Source organism: Gallus gallus, chromosome 6, assembly GCF_016699485.2.
Source record: "Gallus gallus isolate bGalGal1 chromosome 6, bGalGal1.mat.broiler.GRCg7b, whole genome shotgun sequence".
NCBI classification, from domain to species: domain Eukaryota; kingdom Metazoa; phylum Chordata; class Aves; order Galliformes; family Phasianidae; genus Gallus; species Gallus gallus.
Genome location: NC_052537.1, coordinates 26,946,104 through 26,969,335, shown reverse-complemented (window position 1 = coordinate 26,969,335; position 23,232 = coordinate 26,946,104). Strand labels below are relative to the sequence as shown.

The 23,232-nt window shown below is 47.6% G+C and overlaps 2 protein-coding genes and 1 long non-coding RNA gene across 12 annotated transcripts in view; 1 reads left to right on the top strand and 2 right to left on the bottom strand.

Moving 5' to 3' along the window:
• SHOC2 (SHOC2, leucine rich repeat scaffold protein) overlaps window positions 1-13,539 on the bottom strand; it is a 60,031-nt gene extending 46,492 nt beyond the window's left edge. Inside the window, exon 1 of one of the 4 annotated variants that reach the window (XM_025151613.3) lies at window positions 13,371-13,539. The gene's annotated coding sequence lies outside the window, so the exon portion shown is untranslated. Of the gene's footprint in view, window positions 1-12,392; window positions 12,649-12,892; window positions 12,946-13,370 lie in introns of those variants that run through there. The other 3 variants (NM_001397283.1, XM_015288653.4, XM_015288655.4) reach the window with 3 other exon arrangements.
• Window positions 11,876-18,065, top strand: LOC124418399. Of its 2 annotated transcripts, none has more exons than XM_046943360.1 (2): window positions 11,876-12,589; window positions 17,693-17,714. In XM_046943360.1, exons 1-2 carry the CDS (start codon window positions 11,960-11,962, stop codon window positions 17,693-17,695), a joined length of 633 nt encoding a protein of 210 aa, XP_046799316.1. In that variant the 5' UTR covers window positions 11,876-11,959; the 3' UTR covers window positions 17,696-17,714. The 2 variants fall into 2 exon arrangements, with proteins under 2 accessions (XP_046799316.1, XP_046799315.1); XM_046943359.1 differs by having other exon boundaries at window positions 11,880-12,589; window positions 16,988-18,065.
• LOC423893 lies at window positions 13,785-22,790 on the bottom strand. 6 transcript variants are annotated; one of them, XR_005860970.2, is made up of 4 exons: window positions 18,755-22,790; window positions 16,981-18,618; window positions 15,520-15,621; window positions 13,786-15,429 (listed from the first exon to the last, which is right to left on the bottom strand). It is a non-coding gene; the product is annotated as an uncharacterized LOC423893 (long non-coding RNA). The 6 variants fall into 6 exon arrangements; XR_005860971.2 differs by having other exon boundaries at window positions 15,546-15,621; XR_005860968.2 differs by having other exon boundaries at window positions 13,785-15,429; window positions 15,520-18,618.
• Window positions 22,791-23,232: the final 442 nt, after the last annotated feature.

Genomic DNA, 23,232 nt, shown 5'->3' with positions numbered 1-23,232 from the left:
GGTCTTACAGAAGGCAGATGCATGCAGTAACTGAAGAGCAGTAAACACACGCTCCGACAAGCACAGGCACCCAAAGCACCAGAGGCCATCTTGCTCACACCTGGTTAGTTTTAACTGCTTCACACTGCCAACCTAATTGTCATAACTTCTTAGAAACAGTAATTTTATTCAGTTTTTACTTAAAAAAAAAAGAAATCAACATTTAACACTAACATCATAAAAACAAGGACAACATTTGAATTTCTCATACATGTATATGGGTGGGATTTTTCCAAGACTTAGGTTTTAGCTGCTATTTTTTGTCTGATCATCAGGACATCTCTCAGCTAATGAGCTGGATACTGCTCTGCTCATAACAAGCAGCATGGCTAAAAGATTATTTCACGCACTATCAATTCTGGAAAACATGATAAATTGGGTATCTTCACAGGAACAAGATGTATTCCTTCAAAAGGAAACACAAAAAAAGAGAGAGAGAAGTAAACCACCGTGGTCCCTTCCAAACAGATTCTTCAAAATCTGTTCAGATGAGGCATTAAAAAAAAAAAGAAAGAAAGAAAGAAAAGGTCTTCAATGACATTTTTATTAGAAATAGTGAAAAACATGATTTCTGCTTGCCAAAAATCAACTGCATGACACTGCCTTTAGCATGCTCAAAAGCTCTGTCTATTGCACAAGCAGAAAGTAGCAGCAACGTTCATCTAAAAAAAGTCATGGGAAAAAAGTCAGACAAACTGAATTAATACTACAGATATTATGCAATAATAAGCTTCATCGCTTTCTGATGAATTAAATAAGATAATGGAAATGAGAAAAATTGATGAAAAGACAGCCAGGCTGAGAGCTGCATGGAAGCTGAGAGCTGCTACAGCAGAACGGAAAGCACAAACCTTGTTCTGCATGCCTATTTATACCAGATGACATCCTTGCACCTTATTGCCCTTCATAACAGCAAACAGATGTCATTGACAGAGGTCTAAATAACTCACCAAGGAATCACCTGATCTGTTTGTGAGCATCTTGAAGTTATAAAGTAAAGGAGTAAGGCAAATGCAACCTTTACAGCTCCTCAGGTACAAGGCAGAGTCATCAGACATGCTTGTCTCCACTATCAACATCCCATGAACACTACGAGGACACAAGGAAAACAACTGGAGATGTGAAAAAGAGCTCCCCAACAGAAAGACAAAGAATCTGAGCCTCAAAAAATATGAATATGTTAATTATACTAATTGATTTTAACAAATACTTGATACCTGCGCATTCCTTAACCATTCCCCAGGTAGTAGGAACAGAAGAGGAAAAGATACAGAACGCCACTTCCAAGGAAGATGGAGAGGACAGATCCCTATGGCAATAAAGACACTTATCTGGGTTTCCCCTCTGGAATCAGAAGTAGAAGTAACTGCAAATAGTGACTGTGTTTGACTACTGTTGCGGGGACCCAATTTCAGGTGCTGAATGAAAGGGCGGAGAAAAAGAGCAACTTAACCAACAGTGATTACTTGAGTGTAGCGATAATAAGGTAAAACAGAAGTGTAACATTTGAGTATTTCATGGAAGTTACAAAACACTTTTTTCCAAGATCAACAATGTGTATGCATCCTTGCACTCAAATCACAGGCAAGCATGAAACAGTCCAAGTTCTTCAACTGAACTGCAGTAGGAAGAACAGCCATTCACCATAGTTAACTTCAAGAAAAAGATACTGAAGTCTGAGAATACTGTAAGAAAATTACATTTGGTCAAGGGGTTATTTTGAGCCACTAAAAGCTGCCATTTAACTGAAATTTAACTATTAATAATCTAGTAGCTACAATGTTTTCTTCAGAAAACAAAAGCAAGAAGAGGCTGCAGCCATAACCCAACTCCTACCCAACATCGCCTGGAGCTTCCCTTTCGTTTTTCAAGCACCAGGTCAACAGCATACTGCTTAGCTTAAGGGATGGATCAAGCACAGAGCTAAAAGAATTAAAAAGAAAGACAACCCAGTCCCAAACCACAGGGAAAGTTTCAGCTGTTTCCAGAGAGCAAGTTACAATGATGATGCCTAAGTCTCAAATTCTTATTTCTAATAAATAAGCACAGAGATAAAGGAGCAAATCTGAGCAGAGCGAAAAAATGCCATTTGTTTCAACTATAATGTCCTTTCTTAGAAGCTTTCGTTTCATTGGTCATTATTTCTAGATATTTCTTCAAATATTAGAAGACCTGCTTATAAGGCACCTCACTTCTTCAGAAATCACTACGTTCCATCATTAAAAAAAGAAAATAAATAAACTCAAGGAGCAGCCCACAGGTGAACGTGGCAAGCGTCACAGCCCAGCACATTGCAAAATCACCTTCTTTTCTCCCCTCCTCCCTTTTCTCTTTTAATTATGACAGAGTCAGCATACGAGAACACCTCACACCGAAGAACAAACCTTACAGACAAATGAAAAGCTTGATTTAAAAGAATCAAATCAAAGTCCTAATGACTCTGCCCTCTGATCAGAAGGTTAAGCTTTCACAGAAAGAAAAAAAATTCTATTACTTTTCAAGGTTAGGCATTTTATTTACACCAGGCTGTGAGCACTACACAGTGCTTCAAAGTGTGTACTGCTAACACCCACAGCCAGGCAGTGCTCTCAGATATACAGTGCCCCGATCACATCAGATGAAGGATCGTACAGCTGTCCCCTTGATCTGATTGGTAACAGCATGCAGTGCTCAGGAGCTGGTAGTCAGAGTTTGACAGCAAGAAAAATCTGAGTTTGAATGAATATTACACGCTGGAGCTGTGGAATTATCATCCCTATTATGGTAAACCTCTTACGAGAGCAGCCACCTTAAAAGCAGTCAAAATCTGAGCAAAAACGAATGTTTCCAGTGTTAAACTCTGACCATTTGCTTCTGGTAAGTGAAAAGCAGCACGTGTTTGTAGTGAACGAACACATACACACACCTGCAGCACACATGGAACGGCTGACAAAGTGCAACTGCAAAAATGTAAACTTGTTAACAAGTTCCATAGTCTCTCATCTAGTCCATAAAACAGTTTATACAACACCAAGTTTAAATTAAAATCATAATGAAAATAGATAGGCAAGGCTGTCACCCTCCTCATCCCGTACTGCTTGAACAACGTGCTCAGATGGTAAGCTGCTGACAGCGAGACAAAGGTCTGAGCGCTCACTTCATACTCTGTGCTGAAACAGGCAGCAACCTGAAAGTCAGCCCTTGAACTCCTACAGCCACACACAGCCTGTACACGGCTCTGCAGCATCCTTGCTCACGAACCGGGATAAAGTCATGGCTTTGCCAGTGAAAGAGCACGAAAGAGAAGTTCCCATCATTATTTAAAGCCTTCTCTAAGCAGCAGGCTAATAATCAGTCTTTTGAAGCCAGCACTTGCAATACAAACCCTCTCCTGTTTGAAAACTCTACCTGCCCGATAGGCTCACAGACCTAATGGCTGAGGGCTCCAGCATTCCAGTTACCAGCAGAAAGTTGGGGCACACACCCACTCATTCCTGGCCAAGGTGCACGGAGGCTGCACACCTTCCGTTGTCCTGGGACGTGGGAATACAAACAAGCAGCTGCAATGAGGAGCTTTCCTGCTCTGAATTCACACCGTCTGATCTTGCATTAACTCATCTGGCCATCACAAGATCACACATTTTCAACAAAGATTACTCCAACTTACTTTGGAGCATTTCTTATTTGTTGGAACTCCATTTGCTGTATTTAAACTGCTGATTCAGGATCTTCAAAGACAAAGAGAGGCCAAAAATGAAAATGAACAAAACATGGTGGGAAGGTCAGTGGATACAACCATAAAGCATGCCTTAAATTACCACAGTACACAACCAAATATATTCCGTATTTCTGAAATTGCTAACATGAAGCACTCTTAAGTGTGGAAAAAAAAGATTTTCATAGGAACTGGAATTCACAGGAGGGAAAGCTGTGACAGATTTCTGATTGTGAGGCTTTACACGTTGAGGATAACACAGAAATGTCGGCCTAGAGATAGGAGTTGTACGTCCTCATACAACACGCATGTTTACATACACTTTTAAACTGAGATGCCAGCTGACTTCTTAGAGCATTTTTAAGAGGATTATCCCCTCAGATTCAAGCGGTTAGGAAGAAAAAATACTTCCGAAGAAGACGAGGTGGGTCGTATTTGAGGGCAGCCAATCCAGGCAGGAAGCGTTCTGGGCTACAATGAGGGTGAAGGACAAGAAACAGAAAGAGCTACAGAACCAAGAGGTCACTTACACACGCACTACAACCACTTCAGGATCCTTGCAGCCAACACGACCACTTGTTATCCGCACCACGCGCTGGGAGAGCCAGCACGTCACTGCATGGCTTTAATTGCTGATAAGATTTGGCAGCAGTAACCGCTGTGCACCCACCAGCTTTGCTGTGGGGCCGCAGCAGGAGCTCCCTGCTCACCAGGACACGGCTGCACGCCGGCGCTCGGCTCCACCAGCTCTCAGCAGGGAAACCACAGCACCTCATCTCCATTTCTGCCTGGCAGAATCTGCCCTCTAATTGCTGTGCCTTCTTAGCGCCAGAGGGATAGCACGTATCACCAAAAGGCCAGAAGGTTAATTCAAAGCTCTGGAAGTCTACAAGATGTCTTCAAAACTGTAACAGCAAGTTTAGAAAGTACTTTGATATTTTTAGTGCTTTTGACACAGAAGGCTTCACTAAAACAAACGTGTATCTGGAGAGATGAGAGAAGCTGCTACAGAAGAAACAAATCGGCCCCTTATTCTCATCTCCTTTTTCTTTTTTATTTCTACACAACATGATTTTGGGCAAAACCTTCACGTTTTCATTGCCACCGTAGGGCAGGAGCATGGAATGCAGCTCCCAATTCCTCCGGGCAGAGCAAGCAACGGCAGCAGGAAGAGTCGGGGCAGAGAGCGGCGCACAGGGAGCCGCAGCCCCAGCAGCAGGACAAACTGCTCGCTAACGAAGGCGTGTGCACCCCATCTGCTTGCTGCAGAGGAGCTGGAATCGGTTCAGAAGCATTCCAACAGAGGCATGCCTTCAGATGGGTGATGCAAACGTGTGATCTACGCTCGGAAGCATACCCCGATGGCTTCGAGAGAACCAAGCACACGTATACTGCGGCTGCGGGACGCGAACCGTATCCCTATCACACACTGTCACTGCCCGTTAAGAGAAATCTTTCCAGTCTAATTGATTTCTTCATTAATTCCGATTTCAGGAGAAAGTTCTGGCCTGCACCCAGCAGCTAATTGGTTCAATAAAGAGAATCTTGGTTTGGAAGAAGAAAACCTAACGCTGCAGTCGGAGCGCACGGCTGAAACCTCTCTGCCTGCTGGGATGGGAGCGGGGCTGCTCCCCAGAGCCGGACACAGAGCAGCACTTCTGAGAGGGAAGGAAGCAGACAGCCTGAGTGCAGGGGATGGCTCTGATACTTCTGTGAAGACCTCTTCTAGAGACGGGCTGAGAAATTACTGTTGTAAAGATGTACTTAATAACAGCCTAAAGCACATACAATAAATTCACGGATGAAGTCATGAAAAAAAAAAAAAAAGAAATAAAATAGGTCGTTGTATCTATTATGTGGATTTCAACTCATGGTTCTAATATTTAAACTTCTGTTTCCTTCCTAACAAGGCCTGCCACACACAATATGCTGTCAAGAAAGCTGCCAAACAATTGTTTGAATATTCCAAAAAGCAAACATGGAGCTCACCACAGAAAAACAAATCCGATAGCCTGAGATCTGCCCCAAACTGCACTGCACAGGAGTTCAAAGGCATCGGGGGGACTTACCAGAACAAAACTCTGCTGCACAACCACAAGTTCCCATGCATCAGAATTCCTATTCTTTAGCAACACATTTCCCTCTTTAGGAAAACCGACCCCCAAACACCTTAAATTCACTGCAATCCACGTGGCTGTCAGCGTTACAAAAGTCTCTTTAATAAGAAATATATTAGGTTTTGCAAACACTGTACAATACGCATAGCCAGTAGAATTTTTTAATCTATTAGCAAGGTAATTGCCACAGACAAAGTCTGTTAACATTTGAGCTGAGGCTTCCTTTAACCCGTTCATCCTTTCAACAAGAAAACTACGCAAATCACTTCAAGCTATGCATACTCCATAGGATTTTTTCTTGGCTTTAAAGCCTCTGATTGTACCATCACCGGTACAAGGAACTGTGAAGGCAGAAACCCCACACCCTAACTGTGATGTCAGAAGCAACCAACAGCAGGATGGGTTTCCATTACGAGTCCTTCACGTTCTGCCACTATCAGCACTTTGCAGGACTACACAGATGGATTCTCCAGTTGAGTTCCTCGATCAGGAGATCACTTCTTTGCACTGTTTCTTTTTATGAGGACCCATGTCAGACCATTCTGTAATTGTGTTTACACATTTAGCCACCTGATGCCTCCAGCAGCCATACAGTTTGCTTGCAAAGCCATTTTCTCTCTGCTACGCTCAATGACTCCACGCAACTCAACGCTTCTGAACAGAAGTCAGCATTTATGGAAATCTGAAGAAGAATCCTCTCTGCGTGGTATCCCTTAGAATTAAAAGGGAGGCACAGTTCTGCTTTTCTGCAGCAGCTGACTCAAGGCAGGGGGAAGGGAATACAAGGACACCATCCAGAAAGCACAAAACTACCATGGCAAGTTCAGAAACACAACTGTTCATCAAATGAGAGCTAGGATTACTCACTGACTGGGGTTGTTCACCACTGAGTTGGGGAGGAGAGAGGGAGAGTTTATAGGCTGTAGGGTTTTTATTAGTGCTTTGTTTTAAATGAGGATGGAATAAACTCCAGTATTTCAGACTGGACCAGGCTCTGAGCAATCCGAAGGGGCTGTAGCTGACCCTGCTCCTTGCAGGGGAGCTGGATCAGATGACCTTTAAAGGTCCCTTCCAACTCAAATGATTCTGCGATAGTAATGCATTAGATACAACATGAACATAAAGCGAGATGGAAGCTCAGTTAAGAATCTGAATGTTCCCACAGCACAGCACAGCACAGCACAGCACAGCACACTACTTGGTGCCTCCAGCTGCACCGTATGCCAATTATTTGCAGATTTCCTAGGACTTTCACTGCGGTGCTATACAAACTTTAAACCACAGTGACATACTGAATCTTCCTCTCTTGTTCAACTATACAGGTACGTATATATGCATATACACACAAATAAGCACACATATGCAACAGTTAAAGCAGTAAATATTTGGTTTTTTGCTTCAAATGTTTTGATACAACATGAATATTTCCCCTCAGGACAACGATCAATAAACACGATTAATGCTGCGTATTACAAAATAGATCATAACCAAACTTTCAGCAACAAAAAAGCACAACAGTGACCATCTCATCACCCAGCAGACCAGACAGCTCACATGCTGTGGCACACAGGCTGCCATCAGTGCCAGGCACTGCAGAGAAGCCTTGCAGAGAGCCAAACCCTGCCTGCCAATGCTGAGACGACAGGACACAGATGAGGAAGGAGAAGTCCGAGTCCCCATGACCACTGCTGCACCTTGCCTATGAATAAATATCAGGCCTCGGTCTTCTTGGCTGCCAGTCAAGCAATTCTTCATAAAAGTAATAAATATGCTTATTTTTAATTCCTTGTCAACACGCAACATCCCGATGGCTTCTTCTGGCCATTTAAACTGTCATGAACCACCCCTTCAATCTCTTGGTTTAATACTAATTCCTATTAGAATGGAGACAATGAAAGTGTAGATCTAAACTCACATCTGCGTAATACTTCTAAACTTGAAGCAGACAAAGCACAAGCTCTTGGCAGTGTGTTAAAATTGCTGTGTTGCAGTAATACTGTTTGCAGCACTACGCAGTGACACCTAAGAAGTTGAGCAGATCTGTGGTTTCTTGCAGTAGTATCACTGTTTCAGAAAACTGCATTTTCTTAGCTATAGGTCCAACAAGGTCACTCATCGTATCAGTACTGCTGCTTCATTATGAGCTAACAAGAGACAAACTAACATCAGAGCCACACACACACAAGACACAACCATGTCTGATTCAAACACATCTTGCTGCAGTTTTCACAAGCTACATCACATCAGATGGCTGTGATTGGTTCACTCTGACTAGCCAAAAATACGAACAGTAGCATAAAACCCTGCCCTTCCCTACATTTGACACCTAACACGTTAACAACCAGGTGGTAGAGACGTGAAGTGAATCCAAACCTTTAAAAGATGCTATTGTACGACGATAACAACGTCTCTAGGCACCTACTGATCAGTAGAGTTGGGTAAGTGTCACTAATCACTGTCCTGTTCAACAGCTCTGTAAGGCAAAGTCATGACAGAGAGGTGATGGCAATTTACCACCAGTTCCCAAAACCAGACTGTGGTTTCAGTCAGTCTCTGTGTCGACACTTTCCAAGGAAATTCAGGCTGCTTTTGGTGAAGTTACTCATAAGCCACCGAGCATTTCAGCACCAGAACAACGATGGCACAATGTTTTGTATTCCTTACACATAAAATATTCCCACAGACATCCAGAGGAGTTCTGCAGATAGAACACGCGCAAAACCAAGTCTCAAGCAAGCATGCTTTGCAACCCCAAAATACAGTCCGTTTAGAAAGAGTTGGTGAAAAGCGGCCCAACTGCTCGAGGTTACGCGTTGTTGGCGGTGGGTTTTTGCCTCCCAGTGCCTATCCCAGCATGGGGGCTGCAGGAGTGGGAGACCAGAACACGGGCAAGTGAAAACCACATCTCAATGCAAACGCATTTCAGCGTTTTATAAAGATGTGCTTTAGAACCTCTCTGCAAAGCAATCCCAGCCACGAATAGGATCCGGGCTCCAGAAAGAGCCTATTTTAAAGCCCAGCAATCAAAGCAGAGAGCGAACCGAGACGTGCTGCAGTATTTACGCAGCCATTATAATGCAAATACGGAAGGTATTAGAAAGGCCATTTGCATTGGTGCCCAGCCCTTCAGCGCAGCACAATGCCAACAGAAGAACAATTAGGATGCATGCCTAACACAAAGCCTCCGACCACAGGGGAGGCAGGTCCGGATACAGTATCTACGGCACCGCCGGGCTCCGTGGAAATGGTGCCTTCTGCAGCCTTTCGGCGTCTCGCTCCTACACACAGCGTGGTAAGGCAGGAGGGCACGTGGAGGGTGAGCATGGGAGGGTAAGCACGAGCCCAGCTCGCTGCGAGCGCAGCCGCGTGCTGCCGGGATGAGCCGGGCCTGCACACACACACACACACACACACACACACACACACACACACACACACATACACACACACGCCATAGCTGCGTGCTTTCCCAGCGCAATCATTTTCGTAGCAGTAAGGGAGGCGGGCACGCGAATCAGGCCCTCGCGTACATCCACTCAGACACAGACATCCTTCCAGAGGGAAGCCAAAAAGCAAACCGCGATGTTCAAGTCCCTCAAGTCCTATTGGTTTATTTTATATGTCCACCTCGACAGCAAAGCAGCACTAACGGAACCAAGTACATACACGTGCCAGGTTGTTTTAAGAAGTTCTATAGCCACTCATTGCAGCGTGCACCTGCACCAACCCACAGCCCCTCACCATACCACTATCAGCATGCCCACCATCAGCTCTGTCACACTCCGTATTTCTCCCGTACAGCAACACAGACCAAGGGCTTCAGCTGCACAGAGCTTAAAACAGGCCAACATTAACCACGTGCTACTGAACTATTCAAAAAGAAATCAACACTGCACAACTACAAAGCGTATCCATTACCTAGAGGTTAAGGATGGAAAAATTTGCCATAATTAGAGTCCCCTTTTTACCAGGGGATCATTGTTTCACTGTACCCGAACTGCCTTTATTGAACAAAACTTTGTGTCAGGCAAGGCTCAGATTTAATAGCACATTATTTGCATTTCACAATACAGTCAAGCCCAAGCAATGCAGCAGAAACAAAAGCCAAGCAAATTAAGGTCAATGGCTAACACTGCAAACATTACCTTCTTGCTATACATTTTATCTGGGTGGGTTTTGTAACATACCAGGACTACTGTACCAAGCAAACTAAAATATGTCAGCAGGGGGATTTCAGTGTAAACAAGGGCTCTTCTTATCTCCACAATCTAGCTACAACTGGCTGCTTAATCTTCACTGCCGTGTCCTCCCCAGCCCTCTCTCACACAAACAAACCCACCAGGAAAAAAAAAGGCAGAAATATCTCTGCCAATATGCAGAGCTGCATTCAATACAAATAAACACAAGATATTACAGCAACAGAGGAAAGCAAGCAGCACTTCCATTAAAAGAGCATCCAAAAAGCTCTGCCATAAAATATGTAAATATATATTAAAAAATAATCTAAAGCAAGGAATGAGCCTCAGAGCACTGTGAGCAGAAGGGAAAGCTGAGCAGTGGGGCTAGCCACGGGCTGGGGGCTGCCTGAGCACCAGTGCTCACCACTCACCCACACGAAGCCTGCTGGGGAGCTCACAGGGATCCCCGAATGCTGGAGGCAGAGCCCGGGCCCAGGAGCACAGCACAGTGCCTGAGCTGAGGGTGAGCGGAGTGCGGGGCTGCAGGGCAGAGCAGTGCGAGGCAGCTCCTGTCCTCCATGCACACAGCAATATAGGAGTTTTCCTCTTCAGACACCAAGGGAAACTGCTAGAAAAGTGGCTCGTGTTTAGCACCTACCCATACTCCGTACAGCGATGCGATGGAAACATCTGAAATCTCTTCATGCAGTTTCATCTCCTTATCACCCAGCAAAATCCTCCCAAAAGGGAGTGCAGCTATTTGCACAGCTTCCTCAGCCTTGTCAAGCACAGATCACTCCGATCCCTCGCAGCAGAACAAACAGGGGATACTTCTACACAATTAACATGCACAAGCATTATGTATGCATCCAAGCACATGCATGCACCTATTTCACTGGCATTACACAGCACTGGGAGCAGCTGGCCACGGTGACAAGCAGGGATCGCCATGCAAAAACACACATTTCTAGAAAGCCACAGCCAAGAAACAATGAATCCAAGGGTTTCCTAAAAGGAACACGCACGGTAATCTTCCGAGAAATTCATTTCTGTATGTGAGCTAAGAGCATGTGAAGAGAAAGCATCCATAGGCTGAAGGAATCCCCCGTGCCACGCACAATTCCTCGAGCAGAAGGCGCCGTCAGGGCGATCTCAGTGTCACACAACAAAGAACGTCCCCTCCCGCATCTCCCGCCCCAGATGTGGCACAAGGGGAAGGGAAGCTCCCGGCAGACTCTGCCTGCATCACCCCAGGATCACTCTGTGTTTCCAGAAAGAGCAGAAGAGGGGCACGGCAGAAGGCAGCATCCTCACTGGGGATGTGTTCCTCAAAGGCTGCGGGTACAAGGAGAGCTTTGTCTGGAAGCATCGCGCTGTGCTACAAGGTTAGATAACAAATTAGTTCTGCTTGATGTACACGTTTTGCCTTGCCACACGTACACAAGTCCTGATGGCTGGCAAATATTAGCCTGAAATTAAAAGGTATCCAGCCTCACATTATGAAAATAGCCTTCCATTTTCCTTATCCAGAACAAAGAATAACCGCATAGAAAACCAAAACAGTCAAGCTCAAATCATTCAAAAGGAACTAAGAGGATAAGGGTGCTACTAAAATTAAAATGTATACACAACAGCGTATTAATAAATTCATAGGATACAGCAAATCTTCCCCAAAACCAGCCTAGGATTATATCGAGATCACCATACAACATATGTCTGAGATACGGCTGTAAATAAGCGTGATTTAATTTGACCACCACCTACTTTAAGCCCTCAATTTTATAAATAGAAGCATCCAATAACGCCTAGTGATTAAAACAACAGTTCAGAAGGCAAAAAGGGAAACAATAAGTAGAAAGTCAAAAGTGAAAACAAGCAGACAAGAGAAAACCAAGAGCCTGAATCTAATTATTAAAGGCAACAGTCCAAAAATGAAGACTGAGTGCCGCAGCAATGACACCACACGTAATCACAACTCCTTATCAGTAATGTTCTGCCTCAGAAGTGCCTTTGTGTACGCACACGTGCACTCTGCACACCACGTAGAGCTTCCACAGCCCCATCCCAAACGCATCCATCAAAAACCACCACTGACACTCCAGCACTTCGCGACGGCTTTGTCACAAGCCGCGATTTTTGTTTCATTTCCACACCTACTGCCCTATCAGCCTGCCAAGCAGCAGCGCTTCGCGGAACTTCAGCCCAGCGGATTTCTGCACCGCACCGCTGGGCGCTGCCACGGCCCTTCGCCTTCCCCGAGGCTCCCACGGCTCTGTGCCCGCCTCGCGCAGAACCGCCGGGCAAAAACACGCTCCGAACGCCGCGGAAAGCTGTCAGCGTGCCCTCAGTGCCACCCATACGTACTGCGCTCGGCGCGCCGCCTGGCCAGACGGGAGGGCGAGGACTTCAGAGGGATGCCGGCCGGCCGCCCGGAGCCGCCACAAGCGATAGCCGAGCGCGTGAAGCACGAGGAGGACCCCGCGCCCGTACTGGGGCAGCACCCGGCCCAACGCCCCGAGCTCCTCCCTCCCCACAGCCCCCGGTACCGGGCAGGAGCAGAGGTGAGGCTGGGGAGCTCAGCTTCCTCCTTTCTTTCTTCTTTCTGTGCCGCCTTTGGGGCAATGCCACCCCTCGGCGGCACGGCGGAGCGGAGCACCCCCTGCCCAACACCCGCCCCCAAGGCTGTCCGCCCCCGCCCGGGCCGGTACCCGCCGCCCGGGCCCTCCCCGCCTTTGTGCCCGCGGCCTCCCGCCGCCAGGCCCGCCCCGCCCGCTGTCAGCCGCCACCGCCTCGGCGCGGCCCCGCGGCTCCTCTGCGAGAGCCCCGGCCCCGCCGCGAGAACCCCGGCCCCGCCGCCCGCCTACCGTGCGGCTCCGCCATCCTCCTGCGGCGCGCCCGGCCCCCCCCGTCCCCGCCCGACCCGGCCGCCCCTGCCGGCCACCGTCTGTGCGCACCGAGCCGTCACGGGACTCCCCGCCCACGGCCCTCCCGCGGCACCATGGAGGCGGGCCCGCTGAGGCACGGAGCGGCCAACTACTTCCGGGTCACGGCGCCGCCGCCATCTTGGCCGCGGGCAGATGCGGCCCGGTCGCCCCTGGCGACGCTGAGGCGCTGGCGGCCGTCCGGGGCCCGGGGCACGGCCTGGCGGTGGCAGCGCGAACCGCGCCCCGAGCCGCCCCGGTACCTCACGGAGGGTTCTCGGAGAGGCTTCGCGTCCTGGAGAGCTCCAGCTGCGTTCTCCCTGCGGGACCGGAGCAGCCCGCGGCTGGCGGAGGTCCGGCCGGCGCTGTTCCCGCAGCACACAGCCCGGGCAGGCTCAGCAGGGTTGTGCGCCTGGGTTACCTGGGGTCTGCCCGCTCCCCTCGTCTCGTTTCTCAGTTCAGTATGCCTGCGTGCTCTTCTACTCATAAATGCTGGGCAGCGTTAGAAGCAGGATTGGCCCTTCTGTATCGTGCGGCGCGGGGCCGAAAGCAGGTGAAACATAGAACTGAAAATCTGAAATAAAGCACCCAGCAGGGAGTCAGCCAACAAATGTACAGTTAGCTCCACCCTTCTGCTGCAATCCCTTAAATGTGTACTACGAGATTAGGCCGATACTACAGTAATGCTTGTGCCAACAATCAACGCCGACAGACGTTCTGCAAAGGCAGAGTTCACACACGCAAGATTTGTTTTTAATCTGCACAAATGAAGTAGTTAATTTTACACCCTCTCACTGGATGCCGGGTAGCTGAGCTCCAGCCTAACCCCAGCCTCTAGCAGCACTGTTTCTCCCCAAATCTTCCTTGACATAGACCTGAGCCAGGGGAGAAGATGAGTAAGGCAGGTCAGCATCCCAAGCAGTGTTAGTTATGGCTCCCTCAGCATCAGATCACACCCGCTGGCCCGTATTTTGAATGTGGTAGTACTTACTGAGGCTGAGTACCACTCCTTAAAACAGATCCACAGACAGCAAGTCAAAGGCTGCTCAGTCTCCTTTTCTATAGGAAAGCCTATAGAACTGGGAGAGGCTCTTGAATTACTGCCATTCACGCTGAAATGAACAGCAGGGCAAATATAATTAACAAGCATTTCATAACTGCGTGTGTACACAGTCTGAATTAAGGTTTCAGAGGTATTTCATTTGGACATTGCCTAACTTTTAAATGCTTGGCTTTGCAACCGTAATAATGTTCCTTTAATGCATGTAGCTCCTAAAAGGACTGCTGTGGTGCAGATCACACAGCATCATGGCACTTCCCTGGGTCCCCAGCAGTGCTGGTACCTCCCCATGTCTGACACAGACCTCTGCCCCCCTGCCTCAAAAAGGAGCAGATAACAGCAGTGACTGTTATCCTATATCTAGAGCAGCAGCAGAGGGGGAAGAGTGCTGGAATTTGGATTATTCAGTGGATTCGTAAGACCACTCCTAAGGCTATTTAGTATTTACACAGTTGTTTCAAGCATGTTTCTACAAAGCACTGTGATTTATTAGCTAGCTCTTACACAATGAACTAAAATACTGTAATTAATTTGTTAAGCTTGCTTAAGCTGACCACAAGATCAATCCAGCAACTTCAAAACCATCTTTGACTGAATTCAGATACCTCTGATATTATAGCCTCACTTGCCTTTTCTTAATTTAGTGGCTGCCGGACTAATGAATTGACCTTTTCTCTCTTGTTCACGTGGCCTTTTCACTACCTCCTCCCAACTGTAATTTTATTTTTCCATCTAACTACAAGCAAGCCCTCTCCTCCCCCAGGCAGGCAGCTGCTGCCGCCTCATCCCAGGGCACTAAATTCTCTCTGTGTCTGGGGCAGACCAACAAGAGGCAAATTCTTTGCCGGCTGAGCCACAGTGAAGGCCAGCCTTGGGTAAGCCCTGCTTGGCTGCCAGCCTGGAGAGCAGAGATGGCCCAGCCAGCACATGCCCCTCATCCCGCAGCCTTCCCCAGTACTCCACCACCTTCCCCTCTGCCTATGCCCAGCTAACACCTTCAGATGTCTACCACCCGCCTCTAGTTTCTTAGCATCCAACAGCGCTTCCAGCTCTGGTTCCCTACGCCAGCTCTTCATTCAGTCTCCTTTGCCCAGTTCTTCTTCTAACTTCCTATCCCCTGTGACTTTCTCTGCACTGACAAACAATTCTGCTGACTTCTGTCCCTCCCCTGCTACTGGTTCCTTGCACAGATGGTCTCAGCATAAACCTCCTCTCATTCCTGATTACACTTTCTTCGTGAATCTCAGCCTCCCTCCACCTCATCTCAAACCTCCAAATTCCCATTTTAAGGTTTTACCTTCCTCTCATCTACACCTCACTCTGCCCAGACTTTCCCATCCTATCCCTTTTCCTGAATTGTCAGTTTTTGAGAAACTTGGCCTCAGTCTTTCAGGCAAGGGTTGCAACGTGTTCACTCGTTCTGTGGGAAAGAAGAAAGCTTTGAAGGCTTTGAAGACAAACACCTTTTCATTTTTGTGAGCATCATATTCGTCATGAAAATAGCATAAACCTTCATCATGGTTTTTCTGTCTTCACCTTAGATGTAATCCTGGCTGTATTGCCATGGTCACAGGTACACAGAAAGTGGGGAGGCTGGAAGAGCTGGCACAGCCTAAAAAGGGGAGAGAGGTGAAGTATGAGGCACAGAAAACGTACATACACATCCAGAACCACTGGCAAAACCTAGAAACCAGCACTGGGACAGAGTGGCCAACAAGAAGATCCACCACACTGAAGAGAAAGACTGCCCACCAGAGCGAAAGCTTCTGTTGCAATACAAATAAGGACACAAAGAAGGGGAACCTCAAAATGTGGTTCTCTGCTGAGGGAGTACAGTACAGCAAAATGTTACTATTTTTACTCTGTTCCTTCTCTGTGCTCAGAGTCAGGTCTGCTCAATGGAGTGACAAGAAATTCTTTCTACACTTTCTTGCTGCTGGTTCTACACAGCAAACACATATGAAAAAAAAAAGGATGGAGTTTGTTTAACATGCCTGTGTCCTCACAACCAAGCTGCATGGTTTAGGGTTGCAAAACTACCAGGTAAAAACAGTTCTGGGCCTGTCAGCTTCAACTTTAAACTCATTAGCACTTATGTACGTGTGTCAGCTTTAGAAACACATTCTAGGCCCTATGGGGGCTCTTCCAGATGGATCAATCCTGAAACATCCAGGATGTCATGCATGAGATTATTCTGCCTGATTTACCAGTAAAAGTGACAATTGGTTTTCAAGTATGTGCTGTGTCCTAGCTGCCCAGGGCTGGCAGTTCTGCAGCTTATTTAGTGCAAGCAAAAACTGCAGACCCATCAGGCTATCAAGCAAGCTAACCTTCAGTTATACAAATGGAGAGTCAACCAGTTCAAACAATTTATCTTTCAAAGTCAACACTACAAATGAAAGAAACCAGCAAGAGCTTTTTCATTCATAATAGACAATAAATTGTATTCTTTTTTAAGTATAGATATTCTAGGTGCAATAGTATCAGCTGACAGAAACTTCTACTTTTCTCTACAGTAAAAGATGGGGCAAATTAAAGACTTCAGTTGTCTGTACTTCAAAAAGGGAAAAAAGGCCGGAATGAAAACTCATTTAAACCGAAACAGATGCTGATTATTCCAGTCCAGTCAGGCCATCCAGAAAGAAACCAACATTTTTTGACTTCATTTGATTTCTCTGCTACCTGCTAACCTATTCCAGGATAAGCCAAAAGGATGAAGCAGGATGCAATAGGACACGCTGTGCGCTGCTGGACGAGCTTCTCTCAGCTTGGGCCTGCAGCACCTGAACCGCAGTAGGCAATCTGCCTAGCAGGGACAGCATAACTCTCAAAGCTAAGGAGCAGGGAGGGTTTGGTACTCACAAAAGCGGGTTTAAAACTACAGAGGTTAAGTTTGCTCCACAGTCAAAATGATAAGCGTTTGTCAAGGCATTCTGGAACATACTCTGATGAAATCACTTTTTCCACTGACCTCACAGGGACCCTGGGGAGTTGAGCTCTCCGAGGGAAAAGCCACTTCCTCCCAAGGAAAGTGTATTCAAGCCGAACGTGGCCGCGGGTTCACCAGCTTCTCACATGCCACACATTGCAGTTGGACTCTGATGCTGTAGCAGCACTGCAGATCTGCATGCCTGCAGGTGATACATGGCATCTCCTGTCATGGTACCTGCTCCACCTGACTCTCACGTCAGATTTCTAAACTTGGCTGCAACCAGTGTTCTGGTGCAGCAAGGCTTAGATTTCATTCCCACTGCATGTTGTTTCTTGCCTTCAAAGGTCCAGGAACATAAGTACCAGGCTGACTGGTATGGCACGGTGTGCAGGAAAGCCCAAGTTTTTCTTTGCTGAACTTCATAAAAGGCTGTATCCTGCCACTGCATTGTGTACAAGAGCGAGCAGCCTTCCCTTTCCCCCTCATCCTCTGTGATCTTCCAGTCCTCAATAGGCACAAGCATAGCCTGTCCTGCAAAAAAGAGAGCCTGAAGCCAACCAGCTTTGTAGTTTATCATTTCTAGCTGATAAAGGTGCAGAGCCAAAGGAAAGAAGCTATTGCAGAAGCCAAAAAGGGGAAAGGTCTCTGGGAGTGGTGGCCCCAGGAAGGCTGAACAGTTTTATTACATGTTTTTCTTAAGATTAATGGGTACAGTAATCTCAAGAAAAACAATTCTACTGTGTCCTAAAAGTGACTGGGAGTGGCAGCACGTCCATGCTGAGCTGTGTGAAAAGCCAGTTGCCCCATGCCCAGGCAAGCACCATTGCCAACAGGTTAACCAAGGCCAGAGGCAGCAGCAGCAGCTTTCCGTGGGATAACATCTTGTCGTTGTTGTGAGCCTGCTGCCTGAAACGTGGAAGAAGATGGACATCATCAAGAACAGGAGAGTCCCTACGAAACAACATTGACAACAAACCATCACTACCAAAACAACCCCCCACCCGCCAAAAAAACCCACCGGTACCCACAACCTTCCTTCATGTTCTTTCAAACAGAAAGGTTTTCTTCAAAAGGCATTTGGAAATGGAAAATTGAGTTGGAATAAAATATGTGCCTGTTGGTCCTAATAGCTGCAGCTCTGCTATCTATTTTCTCTCCCTCTTTCAAACTGTCAGCAGGGACTGAGTGTTCTTCTCGAGCCAGGGATGGATTTCCTGAATGGTGACAAATAGCAGTAAAGCCTGAAGTCAATTCCACAGCGAAATCATGATATAAATTGCTCTCTCCTGCAGGAAAGAGATGGATGAAAAATGAAACAAATCAGAAAATAGTATGAAATTAATAATCTTACAGCTATGAGAAGCCGGAAAGTACAACCCCAAAAATGATGCTGGCTCAGTCAGGGAGCCGAGCATTACAAGGAGCACACCTGCAAATGAAAACCTCAGCTGAGGATTTATGAAAAAGTAAAATAGAATCCTGAAAGGTAGACCTGTTCAGGTGTACAATGATCTTCCAGGAGGACGTCATGAAACTCCTTCTAAGAGGAGAGAGGCAAACTAGGCCAGAGTGAGTGCCAGCAACCCCAATATTTTGTGTTGGTGTAGGAGCACACAGCTGCCTTGATAGCAACCCGGTGAGCTAGGTGCTGCACAAAGCGTTGGTCTGGCTCGGAGACTGAAAGACCAGAAAAACAATGTGCATTTGTCACTGACACGGGGAAAGGGGAGAAAAGAAAAGCAGCCAACACACTGCCAAGTCTTTTCAGGCCATACGGACAAGGGGAGCGTTGGAGAGATCTCAGAAAGATTACCTTTTGCATCACATTAATATCTGGTTAGTTGCAAGCTTGGTACAGAAGCGTAGAGGTGTCTGAAACGTGGTGGAACTGCCACGGGGACGGTGCAGGGCGATCTCGGGACGGAACTGACGTCTGGTAATGCACTAAAACAGATCCATAGGGATGGGCTGGAGAAAGAAGGCTCCTGGAGCTGAATGCGTTTGATGCAGAAGAAAACAGAGCTGGGAGACGGAAAAGGAAGGAGTGGCACAGACAAAGCGACAGGCTGAGAACAGTCCTGCGCTGTGAGGACAAGGGCTTGGTTATTCAAGAGTTTTCTTTCCCTTTCTTGTTTCCCAGGGGCAGAGCCAAGTTTCAAAGGATGATCATACAATCATTTGACTGTGCTAAGAGCTTTGTGGCCGGAGTTTACCATGTGTTAAAATATTGATTCTATTTCTAACATACGCTTTTGACACGGACATTATTTTGTCTGTATAGAAGACCGACTTCTGCATACAAAAGCTGGGACTTCAAAGCGGGATCCAGTGATGCTGGATAAATACAAAGTGACGTAAGTGAAGCACAAGTCTCAGATTTTTTCCACTCAATTAAATAAAGATAGCAGGAGAGACACTGAGCAGTGCGTGGCGGTGAGAAGCTGGAATAATTAAACAATGATAATGACAGACGGTGCGTTTACGGGCAATTACAGCATGCCTCTGCTGGCACTTCAGGGCACAAGGCCAAAGACTTATGCGATTGAAACCACACAAGTCGTAACCTCCTAGAAAAGCCATTCTGGAGCACCTGGCCTGGGAGCACAGAATGGGGCTCCTGCACAGCCACAGGACAGCAGTCGGCCCCTGCTTTCCCTGGATGTTATTGGTAGGGATAGAGCAGAGAGAGCAGCTGGCCAGAAAGCTGTCTGCAGCCTGGGGAACGCATAGCCAGGTGCTTGTGCTTGTATCCATAGCGGGGAGAGGCAGAATCTTTGAGCTGAGGAAGGATGTCTCCTCCTGGTCTTGATGTGCACTGCTTGAGAGCAGCACCGCAACAAACAACAACAGATTTAAAATGCTCACTTATCTGTTAACAGCATTCCAAAAACAAGGACAGGGTTAAACATCAGGCTACCAAGCTTAAGGCCTCGAACGCATCTGTGATTTCCTCAGGGAACCACAGAGGTTTTCTGCTCCTCCCAGGATGCCAACACACCTCCTCCTGCCGCCCTGAGGAGGGGCTCTGCACCCTCCCTGCTGCTCAGCAGCTTAAGGGGACTGCATGAAATCTGTGCATATATTTGTATGCATTATTCAACACACGTTAGTCATGCTGGTACACTACGTTTCTGACTTCATCAGCACATACAGAGGTGAAACAAGCTCTAGATGTTCAGAAAAGTAGAAGAGAGACCTCCCTGAAAAGCAAACAGAGATAGGTGTTGTTAAAAGCTTCTTAAACCGCCAACAAAGTATTTACTTAAATTACTCAAGCTCAGAGCTGAAAACTGCTCTCAAGACAAGCAATTCTCTCAAAAGGGGCTGTATTTTTAAACACCCTTTGGCTGAGGTTGTGTGGTTAGAGGGGACACTCAATGAGATCTTCCTTTATAAAGTAAGGACTCAATCCAGGCTTTCTTGTTGTGTGAACAACGAGAAATGGAAAACATGAACTTGAAAGGCTCAAAAAAAATCAGGATACAAATAAAAAGCATTTAAAATGTATAAAGACAAAAACCAAGACTTGTAAACAAACGGGACCGGCTTCACCTAAACGCTTTTTTCTTCTGCTTAGAGAGAATGTTCCTCAATACTTAAAATAAATACCGCTTTATGTATGCAGTGGCATATGCAGCAAGCGGCTGCCACGTTATGAAACTCTCTGGATTCCAGCAATGCACATCTCTGCTGTCTGTCGCACTCAGAATATCTGGGAGGAGGAGGAGGAAAACAGGCTTATCATTTATACAATTATTGCTGGTTTTGTGGTCGTGAGGCTTTCTGCAGAGTACAAGAATAACTTGTTTGCAACACCAGTAAAATAAGGACGGGACCTGGAGTGTGCTGTCCTCCTCTGGGAGCTCACCCAGTGTCAGGCACCACCTGGCTTCACCCCAAGGCCAGCTCTCAGCACACAGTGAGGGCACGGCTTCAGGCCTGGGTGCCCCCAGGGCCACACACCGATCATGCCATCCCACTGTGCCATAAGAAAAAGAGCCTGTATTAGGGTACAACAACCCCCAGGTGCAGGAAGTGGAAAAAACAAACCCAAACCAATGTAACTACACTCTCCTTAGCAGAACAAAAACGAGTGCTCCATGTACAACTGGAAAACTCACACCTTTTGTTGCTCCTCTGTGCCATGCTTTCCCCTCCTTAACTGCAGCTAATATCACTCTCGTGGATGAACACCAGTCTTACTCAAAGCCAAAACCATCACTGCTTTTCAGGCACCTTGAAAAGTATGGCCCGTGCCTCTCCCTCATGCGGTGCTTCCAATCCTGAAGATAAGACCTGTTTTCTTTAACGGAAAGAAGTTTCATAAAAGCAGACTTAGCAGAGGCTGCTGAAAACAATCCTCATAATCACTCTGCCTCGGTGCTACCAGCCTTCTAGATTGGCTGCCAAGCCGGCATTTGACTAACTAAGAAAACAGGTTCAGCACAAACCTAGATTCCTCTCCTCAAGCACTGAAATGCTTAAGTAGCACATCGAGTTGACCATTGTTTCTTATCACCAAGCAAACAAACCTCGTTGGCAGGAAAGCTGCGTTTACAAAGCGACTCCCTGCATGACTGAGATGGGCTCTGGTTGCTACAAATGCCAACCCTCGCAGTCATCCACAACGTCACAAAAAAAAACCCTTTCCCATAGCTTGATTTCCACGTCTCGCTTTCAGTTCATTCTCTTTTTCCCCGCAGAACATATCTGTTACCACACAAGTAACTGCTGGTTTCACAGAGCACGACTTCCATTCACAGCACGCTGTCTTTTCCATTCATTTCTAGAGTTAAGATGGCAGATGGATCGGTTAAAACAAACTACCAAATCACTGGTCTGCAAATTGTATGTAATGTGCAAAACGCCCCATCTACAAACATTCAGTCTTCACAAATGAGACCCCAATCCCCTGTCCTTTCCCATCCTATCAGTAGGAGATACTAACTGGCACACCAGCCTAGCACACCAAACAGACTGCTTCTCCCACCAAAACCAGGGAGAACACTTCTGTGCCCTTCAAAGGCTACGGAAGGCCGTCCAAAGCAAGCACGTCCATTTTATAGTCTCAGCAATGCCAATCTGCAAGTGGAACGCATGAATCACAACAGGCCCACTCCTGGGCCGTCCGAAACCAAACCAAAACTGTTATCTTTGGCCCACTCCACAAAAGGCAGGAAGCCGCAGACAATTTTCAGCCTCTGCAGGTCGCTCTGCTGGCCCCAAATGCAACGAGCAGGCAAGACTTCAAGTGAAGTGGAAGCGGGCTACCTGAGGGACCGCCGGTTTCCTACTGTAGGTTGCCTTAGAGGAAAAAGGAAATAGCTCTGGAACAATGCGGACAGGCTTTAAATAACTGTCAGAGAGGTGCTGCTTACTGGAAGTTGAAGGTTTATCCCAGGTCTTACCGTAGACCCGATAACGCCTTACGTTCCACAGCAGACAGCAGAGGGAAGCACATGGCCAGCATAGGATCATAAGAAGCCGGAGTTGGAAGGGAGCTTTGAAGGTCATCGGGTCCAGCCCGATGCACCAACAGGGACACCTACAGCCCCGTCAGTGCTCAGAGCCCCTCCGTCCTGACCCTGGGTGTGTGCAGGGATGGGGCACACCGCCTCTCCGGGCAACCTGTGGCACTGCCTCGCCGCCCTCATTGCACAAACGTCGTTACCTGCAGACCCTCAGAGTAACACAACCAGCACGTACGGGCACGCAGGCAGCCTCACTGGAAGATGTGGGGCGCAGCAGCCCCGGAAGGCAGGCCGGGCCCGTCCCGAGGGCCGTCAGCCGAACCGCTCCGTGTCTGCGGGCGGCTCCGCGCACGGCTCTGCGCCGGGCTGCCACAGAGCAGCGCCAGGGATCCTCGGAAATGCAAATCCCCGCTCTGCAGGGAGGATCCCAGCGCACCGGCCGGGCTGGTTTGGCTGCATTTATGCCCTCAACCTTCGAGGCTTTTAGCGGCGTTTCCCTTCTAATCCCGCGGCGCTGCCCGAAGACGAACTCGGGAACGCGTCAGACCGGGCAGAGCCCATCTGTCGGGCAGCACCCGCGGGGTTCTTATGAAAAGCAGCGATCCCCGCGCCTCGTGGCCGCGCCAGCTGCACGCACCGGGGCAGGCAGGCCGGCCGCAGCCCAGCCAGCGTGCCCTGACAGCAGCCGGCAGGGCGCCCCGCTGCACAACCCGCCGCTTCCCCTCCAGCTCCCACCGCGCAGTCGGGCGGCCAACGCCTCTCTTCCCCCCGTTAAGGCCTACAACTCCCGGCGTGCACCGCGGAACGCCGAGCGTGTGGG